This window comes from Desmodus rotundus, chromosome 8, assembly GCF_022682495.2.
Source record: "Desmodus rotundus isolate HL8 chromosome 8, HLdesRot8A.1, whole genome shotgun sequence".
In the NCBI taxonomy this organism is placed as follows: domain Eukaryota; kingdom Metazoa; phylum Chordata; class Mammalia; order Chiroptera; family Phyllostomidae; genus Desmodus; species Desmodus rotundus.
Window position 1 is genome coordinate 27888520 of NC_071394.1, and position 12878 is coordinate 27901397.

General features: G+C 35.1%; 1 protein-coding gene across 5 annotated transcripts in view; it reads right to left on the bottom strand.

The window, feature by feature from the left end:
* VPS13B (vacuolar protein sorting 13 homolog B) overlaps nucleotides 1–12878 on the bottom strand; it is a 669566-nt gene that overhangs the window by 617204 nt on the left and 39484 nt on the right. For all 5 annotated transcript variants that reach the window (XM_024572260.3, XM_053930245.2, XM_053930242.2 and 2 more), the window contains exons 6-7: nucleotides 9544–9725; nucleotides 4724–4898 (exon numbers count right to left, since the gene is read on the bottom strand). In XM_024572260.3, the coding sequence (XP_024428028.2) occupies nucleotides 4724–4898; nucleotides 9544–9725 (357 nt within the window). The remainder of the gene's footprint in view (nucleotides 1–4723; nucleotides 4899–9543; nucleotides 9726–12878) is intronic.

The following is a 12878-nucleotide window of genomic DNA, read 5'->3' on the forward strand; positions in this document are numbered from 1 at the left end:
TGATGAAAGATATGTTTGAAGTTCTAAGTCTTTGTTCACTGCCTGCAAAAACAATAAAGGCGGCCTGAAAAAAGAAAAAAAAAAATCTCCCTGATTTCTGGTCAGAATTCTGACACTTTTCCTTCAAAACAGTGCATCTTAAACTGGGGCCCTTTGACAGGAACTCCATGAATTTCAATAGAAACATATATACTCAGTAACTAAAATGTAGCATTCTTTTAACTGTGAACATAGGTAACAAATCCGTTGCATCAGCAGTACCTTCAACTCTAAAACCTACAGAAATCACAGCTGTATTAAATACCATTGTGAAGTTATCTCAAAATATCATGTATACACATGACTACTTTTTACATATGGTAGTTATTAGATCTCCTATTATATTTTGTTATTTAATATGTTAACATAGAAGCACATATAAAAATACAACAAAAAAGACAAAATATATGAAACAATGGTTTCCAGGCACTAAATATCAGGCAATGAAGACAAGTGAATCCTGAGAGATGGAAAACAAGAAATAAGCTCTATGAATGGCCCAGCTTACTGCTTGGAATGAGTTCTAAAGTCACAGGCAGGAAGGTGGGAATCCAAGCAGACCTCAGCTGTCTCCTTAGATGATAAGACAGAACAGGGATTCCAGGGAGACTAAAGTGGCTACAGTTTGCAGGGACAAGTACCAAACAAGAAAGACCTGCTAAGAAAAGAGCTCCTGAGAGCTGCAGAGGATCCCACTCTAGCTGAGTATTAACCAGTTTCACATATGAAAACTACTAAGGCCATAAAAAGATCCAACAGAAAAGAGCAAAGGGAAAAATCCCCCAGGATTATACAGAATTGGGAATAATTTGTGTTCCCACCAGTAATAAAGAAAAAACTTAATTCACAGGGCATCAAGCAAAGTGTTCAATAGTGTAATTGTCTCAAAAGTGGGACAAAGCTGGGCTTAAGCTTAACAGCTGCTCTGATCCCATCTGAAAAACCTTTAAAGCAAGTCTTAAAGAAATTCAATTGTTTCCAAGTGATTAAACTGTTTGTTAGAATACAAAACTATCCAGCATTCAACAGGAAAATTTCACAGTATCTGACATCCAATTAAAAACTTTACCAGGCATGTAAAGAAGCAGGAAAATACAATGCAGAATGAGAAAAAATCAGTCAGTCAGTATCAAAAGAGCTGACACAGCACTAGTAAACAAGGACATTAAAACAGCTATATAAATAAAGTGAAACATTCAAAAAAGCATAAACAAGAAGAAATATGAAAGGCAGGGATTTTAAAAATCCAAACTGAACTTCTAAAGATGAAAAATACAGTATCTGAGATGAAATATAAACTAAATGGGATTAACAGCAGATTAAATACAGAAAAAGTAAACTTGAACAGAAATAGAAACTATCAAAAATGAAACACAGAAAATAGAAGTGAGAAGAAAAAAAACACGAACAGCATCAGAGAGCTCTGTCAGACCTCAGGCAGCCTAATGTGAATGTAACTGGAGACCTAAATGAGAGGGGAGCTGGAAAAGATACTTAAAGAAATGACACCCAAATTTTTTCTGAATATATATGAAAACTACAAACTCACAGATCTAAATACTTTAACTTATTCCAAGCACAAGTAAAATGAAGAAATGACACTAAGGCATATCAAAATGAAGATGCTTAAAACCTTCTGAGAAGAGGTTCATAGGCTTTCCCAGAGTGTCAAAGGAATCCACAGCACACACCAGATAAGGTTAAGGATCCCTGGTTTAGACAGATGAGAATATTAATTCAGACTCCTCTGGAAGCAAAAAGTAGAGCTGCTTTCTCCTTTTCTACATACAAGAAAAACCTAGTCCCCTTTTTAGATCACAGAAAACAATAGTCATAAAGGAAATATTTAAAAATTACATTTAATCAATATTTAAAACTTCTGCTCAAGAGATACCTTTAAAATATGAACGAGGCAAGTCAAAGACTGGCAAAAAAATCCCAAAACATAATATATAACAAAGGACTTGAGTTCAGAATATATAAAGAACTCCCACAAATCAGTCATGAAATCCAAAAAGGTTTAAAAATAGGCAAGTATTTAATATACAGTTCAGAAAGATAGTTGTATTAATATCAATAACTAAATGAAAAGTTCAAAATGCTCAGAGAGATGCAAATTAAAACAAGATACTACAATTCATAAGAATGGTAAAAAGTAACAAAAGCCTGACACCACCAAATGTTGGCAAGGAAGTGAACAACTGGAACTCTCATATGTTGTTGATGGGAATTAAAATGGTACAACCACTTTGGAAAAAATGTCTGGTCATTTCTGAAAAATAAAACTAAACATTCAATTGCACTCTTAGGTGTTTAACCAAGTGAAAGAATAGCACATGCCTAAAAGAAATGCAAAGAAAAATGCCCAGCACAGCTTTATTTATAGTAGCCAAAATCAGAAATAGCCCAAGCATCCATCAACAGGGGAGTAGCTAACTAAGCTATGGTATTTTCATACAATGTACCTAGTAATAAAAAGAAAGAACTACTGATTTATGAAACAACACAGATGAATCCCCAAAATCTTATACCTTAGGGCCATGGAAATACTCTGTATGATACCGTAATAGTGGACACATGCCATTATACATTTGCCCAAACTCACAGAATGTACAACACTAGAAGTAAATGGCAAACTATGGACTCTGGGCAGCAAGGATCTGTCTGTGTAGGCTCATCAATCCCAACAAATATGCCACCATGGAAGGTATGCCGGTACTGGTGGAAGCTGTGTGTGGGGGGAGAAGGGGCAAATGGAAAATCACGTACCTTCCCTTCAATTTTGCCATGAACCCAAAACTGCTCTAAAAAAGTCTTAATTAAAGAAATATTTTTAACTAAACATTATTATTCTTAATAAAGAATTATTTCACAAAAGAATACATCTCAGAAAGTTTTCTCATGCCCTTTCCAGTCACTTCTGCTACCCCTCTACTCCAGAAAACACTGTTCTCAATTCTATAAGAAACCAAAAACTAGTTTTGCTGATTGTAGAATTTCATATAAATGGAATCACACATATCTTTTTAATTGGCTGCTTTCACTTAAGATGTTTTTCAAGTTTTCCCTGGCTGGTGTGGCTCAGTGAATTGATGCCAGCCTATGAACCAAAGGGTCGCCAGTTCAATTCCCAGTGAGCGTACATGCCTGGGTTGTGGGCCAGGTCCCCATAGGAAGCTCGAGAGAGGCAACCACACATTGATGTTTCTCTCCCTCTCTGTCTCCCTCCCTTCCGCTCTCTCTAAAAATAAATAAATAAAATCTTTTTTAAAAAAGAGGTTTTCAAAGTTAACTATACTGAGCATATATCACTATTTCTTTCCTTTGTATAGCTGAGTAATATTCCAATGTATGGATACACCATAATAGTTTATATACCATTAATGTCCATCCATAGCTGATGGACATTTGGGTTGTTTCCACTTTTTTGGAAACAAAGACATGATGCCATAAACATTCACATACAAGTTTTTCTGTGGACACATGCTGTCAATTCTCCTAGGAGTAGACTTGCTGGATCATATAGAAACATTATGTTCAACCTTCTCAGAAACCAGATAGTTCCAAAGCAGCTGTACCATTTCACATTCCCACCAGCAACATATATGGGTTCCCATTTCTCTATATCCTTGCCAACACTTGTTATTATGAGTCTTGGGTTTTTTTTAATTTTATTAGCTTTTTATTGTGGCATAATTTTAGGTTTACAGAAAAGGTGCAAAGATAGTACAGAGTTCCCGCTATGAATTGGTATCTAATTTTGGTTTTGACTTGCATTCTCCCTCAAAACTAATGATGTTGAGCGACTTTGGCCATTTGTTTGGATAAATGTCTATTCTGGTCATTTGCCCAAATTTAAATTGGGTTATTTGGTCCTAAGTTTTAAATGCCCTTTTCTAAAGTCTCTGTCTATGGGAGTTAATGATCTTGTCCAAATTCTTCCTTATCTCAAGCCCAATGCCAAGTCAAAGTCCATCGTCCCTTTTATCATATTTCCACTTCAGATGTGCATTCCTCTATATAACCAAACACACTGTCATTCTACCATACATCATACTTAACAGACTTCACATGTCTGTCTGCTCCATTGTATCTTAAGATTTTAAGGGAGGGAAACAAACCCTTCAGCTCAATATTTTCCTACAGTAGCAACAAAATGTCTTATATACCCCAGATTCCAGTAAAGAAATAATGAGTTGAATTCTGAAGTTAACCCACTAGGTATACGTCAATGAAGCAAATACTTTGTTAATTAGTGCTCCAATTAATTAGGTGTCCTCCAATGAAGCACATAGTTAAATATAATTAATAATTAATTACATATAATAATTATTAAGTATATACAAGTCAGTTATAATTACTCTTGGTGAGTCTTTGAAAAAACAATTACCAATACTATAATTAACTAGGAAATCTTGAGGTTACACTACCTTAACTTTTGTATAATAGACATTCTGAACACCTCTACCTATTAGAAATATTAGTTATTTTTTGCATGCAGAAACAAGAAAATCAAATAGTATCCAGAATACATAAAAAATCAAGTAATGTTAAACAACTAAATTAAAGTCATCCCACCACCTTAGAACATGGCAAAATTCAATCTAATGTATTTTTTAAAGTTTCACAATTATAAAACACTTTGTAAGAACATAGTTCTAAAATAAGTTTATATTGTATTTACCTGTAATGTTTCCTAACATATCCTTATTGAGACATGTAGAGTCTTCTGTCTCTCCATCTTTAAAATTGCCTATTTCTCCATAGTAAAGAGCGATCCCAAGTTGCATTATACGAATAAACATAGGCAGTTGTTGATCTGTGATGGAAAGTTTCAAACTCTCTACTAAGGTGTGAATCTGTATTTTGAAATATAAAAACATCAACAAAATCATGTGCAAAGGGTGTATCTTTTAACATAAGTACAGAAATGTTAAAAGTCTTAATTGGAATAGCATTTCCAATATTTATGTCAAATCTTATTTTAAAATCATAGGAATTAAACAAATTCTGCTGTATCAATAAACTTTAGATAGAACCTATATTAAGCCAAATGATGTAAATACAAATAGAAATAATAATAAAAAGATGCACACTAGATGGACAGATAACTATTCCAGAAAGATAGTTATGTAACCAAAATACAGTAGTCCCTTTTACCTGCACAGCCTACTTGCAAGACCCCCAGTGGGTGCCTGAAATTTCACAGAGTAATGAACCCTATATAAACTATAATTTTTTTCCTAAACACACATACTGTTTCACTTAAACGAAGCACTTGAAGGCTCCCTTTAGCACATCCAAATTGCCAGCATCAGTGCTCTTGCACTGTGGGCCATTGCTAAGTAAAATATGTATTACTTGAACACATACTACCACAACATCGGTATGACAGCCATGGGGCTCCTAAGTGACCAACGGGCAGGAATCCCATACAAGGATATGCGGGACAAAGGGACAATTCACATCCTGGGCAGGACAGAGCAGTGAAGAGTGAGACCTGATCACACTAGTCAGACGGTGCACAACTTAAACTTATGAATTGTTCACCACCCCAAGTCAAGTCTCTTCCCATCGCCATTTACCCCACCTTTACCCTCTCCTTCCTCTCCCCACACCCTTTCCCTCTGGTAATCACCATACTGTTGCCTGTCAATGAGAGGGTTTATTTTGCTTGAAACCTATGTAATTTTATTAACCAATGTCACCCCAAAAAATTTCTGAGGAAAAATCTTATGAATCATTTATTTCTGGAATTTTCCATTTAATATTTTGGGGTCATGGTTAACTGAGGGTAAACAAAACCATGGAAGGCAAAAACACAGACAAGGAGGGAGTACTGTACCCACTCTATAATCTTAAGAATATGATAGTACTCCCCTCAAAACCAGAAAGATCTCTGTCACACACAAGAATGAAAGTTTCATGGTATCATGTTAGTAAAACTTTAATCACTCTTACCAGCATTTTTAAGCAAAAAGAATACATACATATCCTAAAAACATATATTAAAAGGGAAAATTACTAAATTATAACTATGAAAGTACGAACATAATAAAATTTTTATAGGCAAATATGAAAAGCCTAGGGAAATATGTTTGGGAAAGTTTTTTCAAATTTTAAGAGATATAAACATGACAAATTTGTAACAACAATCAATTATAAGAAATAAGATTACTTCCTAGCAAATAGGATATATAGCAGTCAATCAAAGTTCTCCATGGAAAGAGACATCAATGGAAAATAAACACAGTCTCAGTATAATGGTTTCCTGCTGTTATATAAACATGGAATAAAACCAATTAAGCCATAAAGTCAAGTCTCTTAGGAGGTTTATTTTGACTCATTCGTATTTGAGTGTCTATGAAACATGAAAAACAAGTAATGGTAATCATATTTTTAGGGCTACAGGCACAAAAAAATTGTACTTGGAGACAAAGAAAGCTGTATTGGGGGGAAGGGTATAAAATGTCATATTCACATAAGAGTGCAGGTTTCTTAAAACTGACCTTAAAACCGTACCCTAAACAGACCATGAAGAGGGCAGAAAGTGGGAAGGAGGAGAGAAAGGAGGGGAGGAGTGTGCAGTACAGACTTGTGAAGCTCTTCTTTTACATTTCTCTTCCACAGCCTTTTATTTTGTTTAAATGTTTTAAAAATAAAATTTTTACTGTAAAATAGTTTTAAACTTATAAAACAATCACAGTTGTACAAAGAGTTCCTACAGACTCTACATCCCGTTCTCCTACTGTTAACATCCTGTCACCACATGGTACTGCTGTCACAACTAAGAGACCACAAGAGGTAAATTACCATCAACTAAATTCTATGCTTTGTTCTGATTTCATTAGTTTTTCCACTAATGTCCTATCTCTGTTCCAGGATACAACCTTGCATTTTGTTCTCATGTTTCTTTAATCTCCTACTATCTGTAACAGGTTATCAGACCTTTCTGGTTTGTCAATGACTGTGACAGTTTTGAGGAGTGCTAGTCAGGTATTTTGTTCAATGTCCCTCAATTTGGATCTCTCTGATGATTATTTCTTCTAATTCTATTTTTCAATTACAGTTGACACTGATATTATTAGTTTCAGGTATACAGCATAATGATAAGACAATTACTTAAGTTACAATGAGATCCCCTCAACAATTTAAGTACCCACCTGGCACCATACCTACTTATGACAATATTACTAACTATATTCCCTTAAGCTCAACTTTACATCCCTGTGACTATTTTATAACTACCAATGTGTACTTCTTAGTCTCTTCACCTTTTCATCCATCCTCCCTTACCCCTCTCTGGCAACCTGCAGTCTATTCTCTCCATCTCTGAGTCTGTTTCTATTTTGTTTGTTCATTTATTTTGTTCTTTAGATTCCACAAGGAACAAAATCATATGATGTTTGGCTTTTGCTGTCTGACTTATTTCACTTAGCATAATACCCTCCAGATACATCCAAGATGTCAAAATGGTAAGATTTCATTCTTTTTTATGGCCCAGTAATAGTCCACTGTATATGTGTAGCACTGCTTTTTTTACCTACTTATCTCTTGATGGACACATGGGTTGCTTCCATATCTTGGCTATTGTAAGTAATGCTGCAATGAACACAGGAGTACATATAACATGTTGAATTAGTGTTCTGGGTTTCTTTGGAAAAATATCCAGAAGCCAAATTGTGTCACATGGCAGTGTCACGCGGCAGTTCCATCTTTAATTTTTACCACATCCTTTCAAATGTATTATGGCACCAGTGATAAAAACAATCTTTGCAAAATCAATGACAAAGAATACCCTTTAGGCCTGGCCAGTGAGGCTCACTTGGTTAGAGCATTGTTCCATAGACCGAAAGGTCACAGATTTGATTCCCAACCAAGGCACGTACCCAGGTTGCAGGTTCCATCCCTGGTCAGGCCAATACAAGAAGGCAACCAATCAACATTTCTATCTCATACTACTATTTCTCTCTCTTTCTCTCTCTCACCCCCTTCTTCTCTCTCTAACAGCAATGAAAACCTGTTCTCAGGGGAAATTTACAAAAAGAGAAAACAAAAAATCAAATCTTTATCAACCCTTTATCTAGGGCATAGGTAGACATACTTTGCCTCCTCGCACAACCAAAAGAAGGACAACAAATTTGAAAATAAAAAATAACCAGAACTGCCAGAAAATCAAACTGTATGGAAATCCAAATACCAAGGAGTTAAAGAAACATTCATCCAGACCAGTAAGAGGGGCAGAGACGGGCAGCCTGGGTGGAGAAGATGCATGGCAAGGCGGCAGCTGGAGGACCAGGCAGGCGAGGTGGAGGTGGCTGGAGGAGCGGGCAGTCCCACATTCCAGTGCAGATAAACCTGAAGGAACAACTGGAGAGCAAGACAGACCACGCAACCCAGTGTTTCAGTGGGGAAATAAAGCCTCAAAACCTCTGACTGAAAAAACCTATGGGTCTTGAGGCAGCAGGAGAAGCTCTCAGCCTCACAGGAGAGTTCGCTGGAGAGACCCATAGGGTCCTAAAATGTACACAAGCCCACCCACCTGGGAATCAGCACCAGAAGGGCCCAATTTGTTTGTAGATAGTGGGGGAAGGGACTGAAAGCTGGCTGAGACCTGAGCAAGCGGCATTGTTCCCTCTCTGACCCCTCCCCTGCATACAGTACCACAGTGCAGTGACCAGGGTTGCCCTGCCCTGATGAACACCTAAGGCTCCGCCCCTTACTATGTAACAGGCACGCTCAGACAGAAAAATATGGCCCAAATGAAAGAATAGATCAAAGCTCCAGAAAAAATACAACTAAGCGATGAAGAGACAGCCAACCTATCAGATGCAAAGTTCAAAACACTGGTAATCAGGAAGCTCACAGAAATGGTTGAGTATGGTCACAAAATAGAGGAAAAAGTGAAGGCTATGCAAAGTGAAATAAAGGAAAATATACAGGGAACCAAAAGTGAAGGGTAGGAAACCAGGACTCAAATCAATGGTTTGGACCAGATGAAAGAAATACACATTCAACCAGAACAGAATGAAGAAACAAGAATTCAACAAAATGAAGAGTTCTTAGAAACCTCTGAGACAACGTTAAATGTTACAACATCCAAATCATAAGGGTTACAACATCCGAATCATGCTAAGCAAATTATAAGGACTGAAATGTAGATTGATAACCAGTCCACTTTGGGCATAAAAATACTTTTTCATGTGATCTCCTTGATCTACTTAGAGAAAAATACTAATAAACAGCTGGAAAACTACAAAGGAAACCACAGTCACAGAAGCAAAAAGTCCCTAAATATTTGTACTAGAACACATAATGCAAAAAGTATAAATATAACATATAACAAATAATATTATATAAAAGTTATAAATTAAACTTTACAAAAACAAATTACATATATTTGAGGTTAATTTCTTCTTTGTTTTTTAATAATAATTAGCAGCACAAGAGCCAATAAACAAAAGGGAGACATGCAAATCAACCACTAGCAAAAGAAACACCTACTTTAATAACAGACGGCATCTTGGAATTTAGGTTATCGTATGTAAAATGCAGACGAGTTCTGAAGGAACACTTGTATAATAGAGGGTCCTGGTAAAATTCTATTTTACCACTAGCATTTCGTTTGTCAAGACAAACTGTACAGTCAGAAAAGTTGATAACCTTTCTCAGCACCAGGTCAGTGGCTAAAAAGAAAAAAAAAATTAAGTAAAAGGGAACATTAGAGAAAAAGGCAATTATTATTTATTAGTACAAACAGTAATGCAAATAAATTAACAGAGTATTTAATACGATGCCAGAACCTAAGCAAAGAACTTCTTGTTCATTATATCATTTAAATCTCCCAACAACTATATAAAGCATCAGAGGCCAAAGAAATGAAGTAGCTTGGCCCCAATTTGCTTGACACCTAACTACAAATTTAAGACAAAATTTGTGAAAAATTTCATTACATTTTACTACCTGCAATGAGATATTAAAAAACAATCATAAAATGAAATTCTTGAGGAAACATTTTGAGTGATAGTCAGTCATTTAATATTTATTTTACACTAAAAAACTTGATGCTATGCTCTAAATCTGCACTAATATGGTAGCCACCAATGATACATGGCTATTTAAATTTATATATGAATTAATTAAAATAAGGTAAAAATTAAATTTCAGGTCCTTGGTTGCACTAGCCACATTTCAAGTGCTCAATAGCCACATGTGGCTACTGGACACAATACTAGATATTAAAGATATAAAACATATCCATCATCATAAAAAGTTCTAGTGGGCTAGCACTGCTCTAAAAATAACTAATGAAGAATTAATGATAACAGTATCAAGTTTGTTTTCAAGGCAATAAAAATAAATAATTACTGGTGAAATATCAAACTAGAAAATGAAACCTTTAGCAAATCAGTAGTTTTATTCCTAATAAGCAATTCTTAGGTAAATAGCAGGCCCAAGTCTACTTGGTCAGTGTTTTTAAGCTAGAAGCTACCCCATGCTATGGCCACAGAAATCTTCAAAATAATATAACCCGCTTTACTCCATTCTTTGATAACACTATTTCCAAGTATATCCTGGCAACCTCTAATTAATTCACCTTTTAATTTTTTATCTTTTTTAGGATTTACTTTTTAAGAAGGAAAAACTAAAGAGTATGCCCATGTGTGGAAACAGTAAAGTTTTATTAGCAAATAAAGTTCTAATTTGCTAATTGAAAAAATACATAAACTTACCATATGATTTTTTTACTTAGTATGTTATTAAATTATTTAGTTACATCAGTTACATATTTTAGAGAAACTGTTATAGTAAAGTTAGAAATGAAAGAAACCCTCCAAATGCTTCCTTCCTTCTCTTTATAGAAATAATAATTTACTGAGTATTTGCTATGACATGCTACTCTAAGTCTTTTATGTCCACTATATCATAATATTTACATGGCTCTGTTAGAAGATGTGAAAACTGAGGCACAGTAAGGGTGTATAATCTGCCTAATACTAGTTCATAAAGAACAGAGTTAATTCAAACTCTGGCAACTTTACCCCAGAGTGCATGTTCATACCCACTATGTAGGAAGAGCATAAAGGAGTCATGTTTGAGGATAATCTAGAGAATTGCAATTCAGTAAGAGAGGAAATTATGAAGCCTTGAAAATGTTTCTCCTAAAAACTAAATAAAACAGCAACTATCTTTTAAAAACTTAGAAAATGAATTCCAGTTCTGGTACTTACTTTAGATAATGTGCTGCAGTTTAGTCTGTAAAATGGGGATAATAAATGTGTCTACCTAACAAGCACTTGCGAAAATACTTTGGCATTATTGAAAATGTGAGTATCTGTATATCCATCCAATTTAACAAACCCACTCCTAAATATATGCCCTAAAGAAACACAGGTAACATGTCAAAAGATATGTACAAAAAGATCCATAACAGCACTGTTTGTAACAGCAAAAATCTAAAACATCCCAAGTGCCCATCATCAGGCAAAGAGACAATTAAGTTTGGACATATTTAAATAGTAGAATATTATTCGTAAGTAAAAATCAGTAGTTTCCAACTACATGCAACAATATGGAAAAAAGTAAATGTATATTTAAATTGAAAACAGAAAACTTTAAAAGACAACATAGAAAAAACTTTTTATAAAACTTAAAAATACATATTAACTAAATATATCATTTAAGTACACATTTACACATGAAACTTTTTTGAAGTAAAATGTACATTTAGTACACATTAGAAACATTCAGTACGACACTATTGTGCAACCATCAATCACCACAATCAAGTTTAGAACTTTTTCATCACCTCAAAAAAGAAACTGTAGCCTTTAGCTATCACTCCTCCAATCCCCTTATTGCCCTTTCCTCTCCCCGATCCCTAAACAATCACTAATCTGGTCTGTATACACAGATTTGGCTATTTTGTCAGTTCACAGAAATGGAATCCTACAATATACTCTTTCTTTGGCTTCTTTCACGTATCATATTTGCAAGGTTCATCCATGTTGTGGTTTGTATCAGACTTCATTCCTTTGAACAGCATAACTTTTCTTAAGCAAATGAATGATAAAATTTAATACAGCAGTTAATTCTAGGAGGAAGCAAGAGGACGGGATAGGGAAAAGCACACTGGGGTGGGGGAGGGTAAACAAGTGTTCAAATTACTCAGAAAATATATATTCATTATATTGTTTGATAACAAAAGTGTTACACAAATCCCTTTTTAAATATTAAATACTGCATTAAAATTAATAAAAAGGAAAATAATAGTATCTACTTCAGAAGGTTAAAGGATTAAAATAACATAACTAGCCCTGGCTGGTGTGGCTCATTGGATTGAGTACTGGCCTGGGAACCAACAGGTCGCCAGTTTGATTCCTGGTTGGGCACATGCCTGGGTTGTGGGCCAGGTTCCCAGGGGGGTTCAAATAAGAGGCAACCACACATTGATGTTTCTCTCCCTCTCTCTCTCCCTCCTTTTCCTTCTCTAAAAAATAAATAAATAAAATCTTTAAAAATAAAATAAAATAATTAATGTAAAAAACAGCAGCACGGCATGCACTCAATAAATGTAAAATACCATTTTTCCTGCCTTTATCACCACCAGCACCATGAGCTTTTATGTGGTATCATACCGGATGCTCATAATACACTGGTAGGTTGGCAATAATAATTCACATTTTTCAGATGACTCACTCAAGGTCGTGCTAGGTTAGTGGTGGGGAAAAGATTCAAACCATGATCCCCTAACTCTCAATTTAGCAATCTTTCCAATTCATCATAATTTCCCAAAGTAGTATTTGCACTACTTCTATAATAAAACTATAAATGAAATT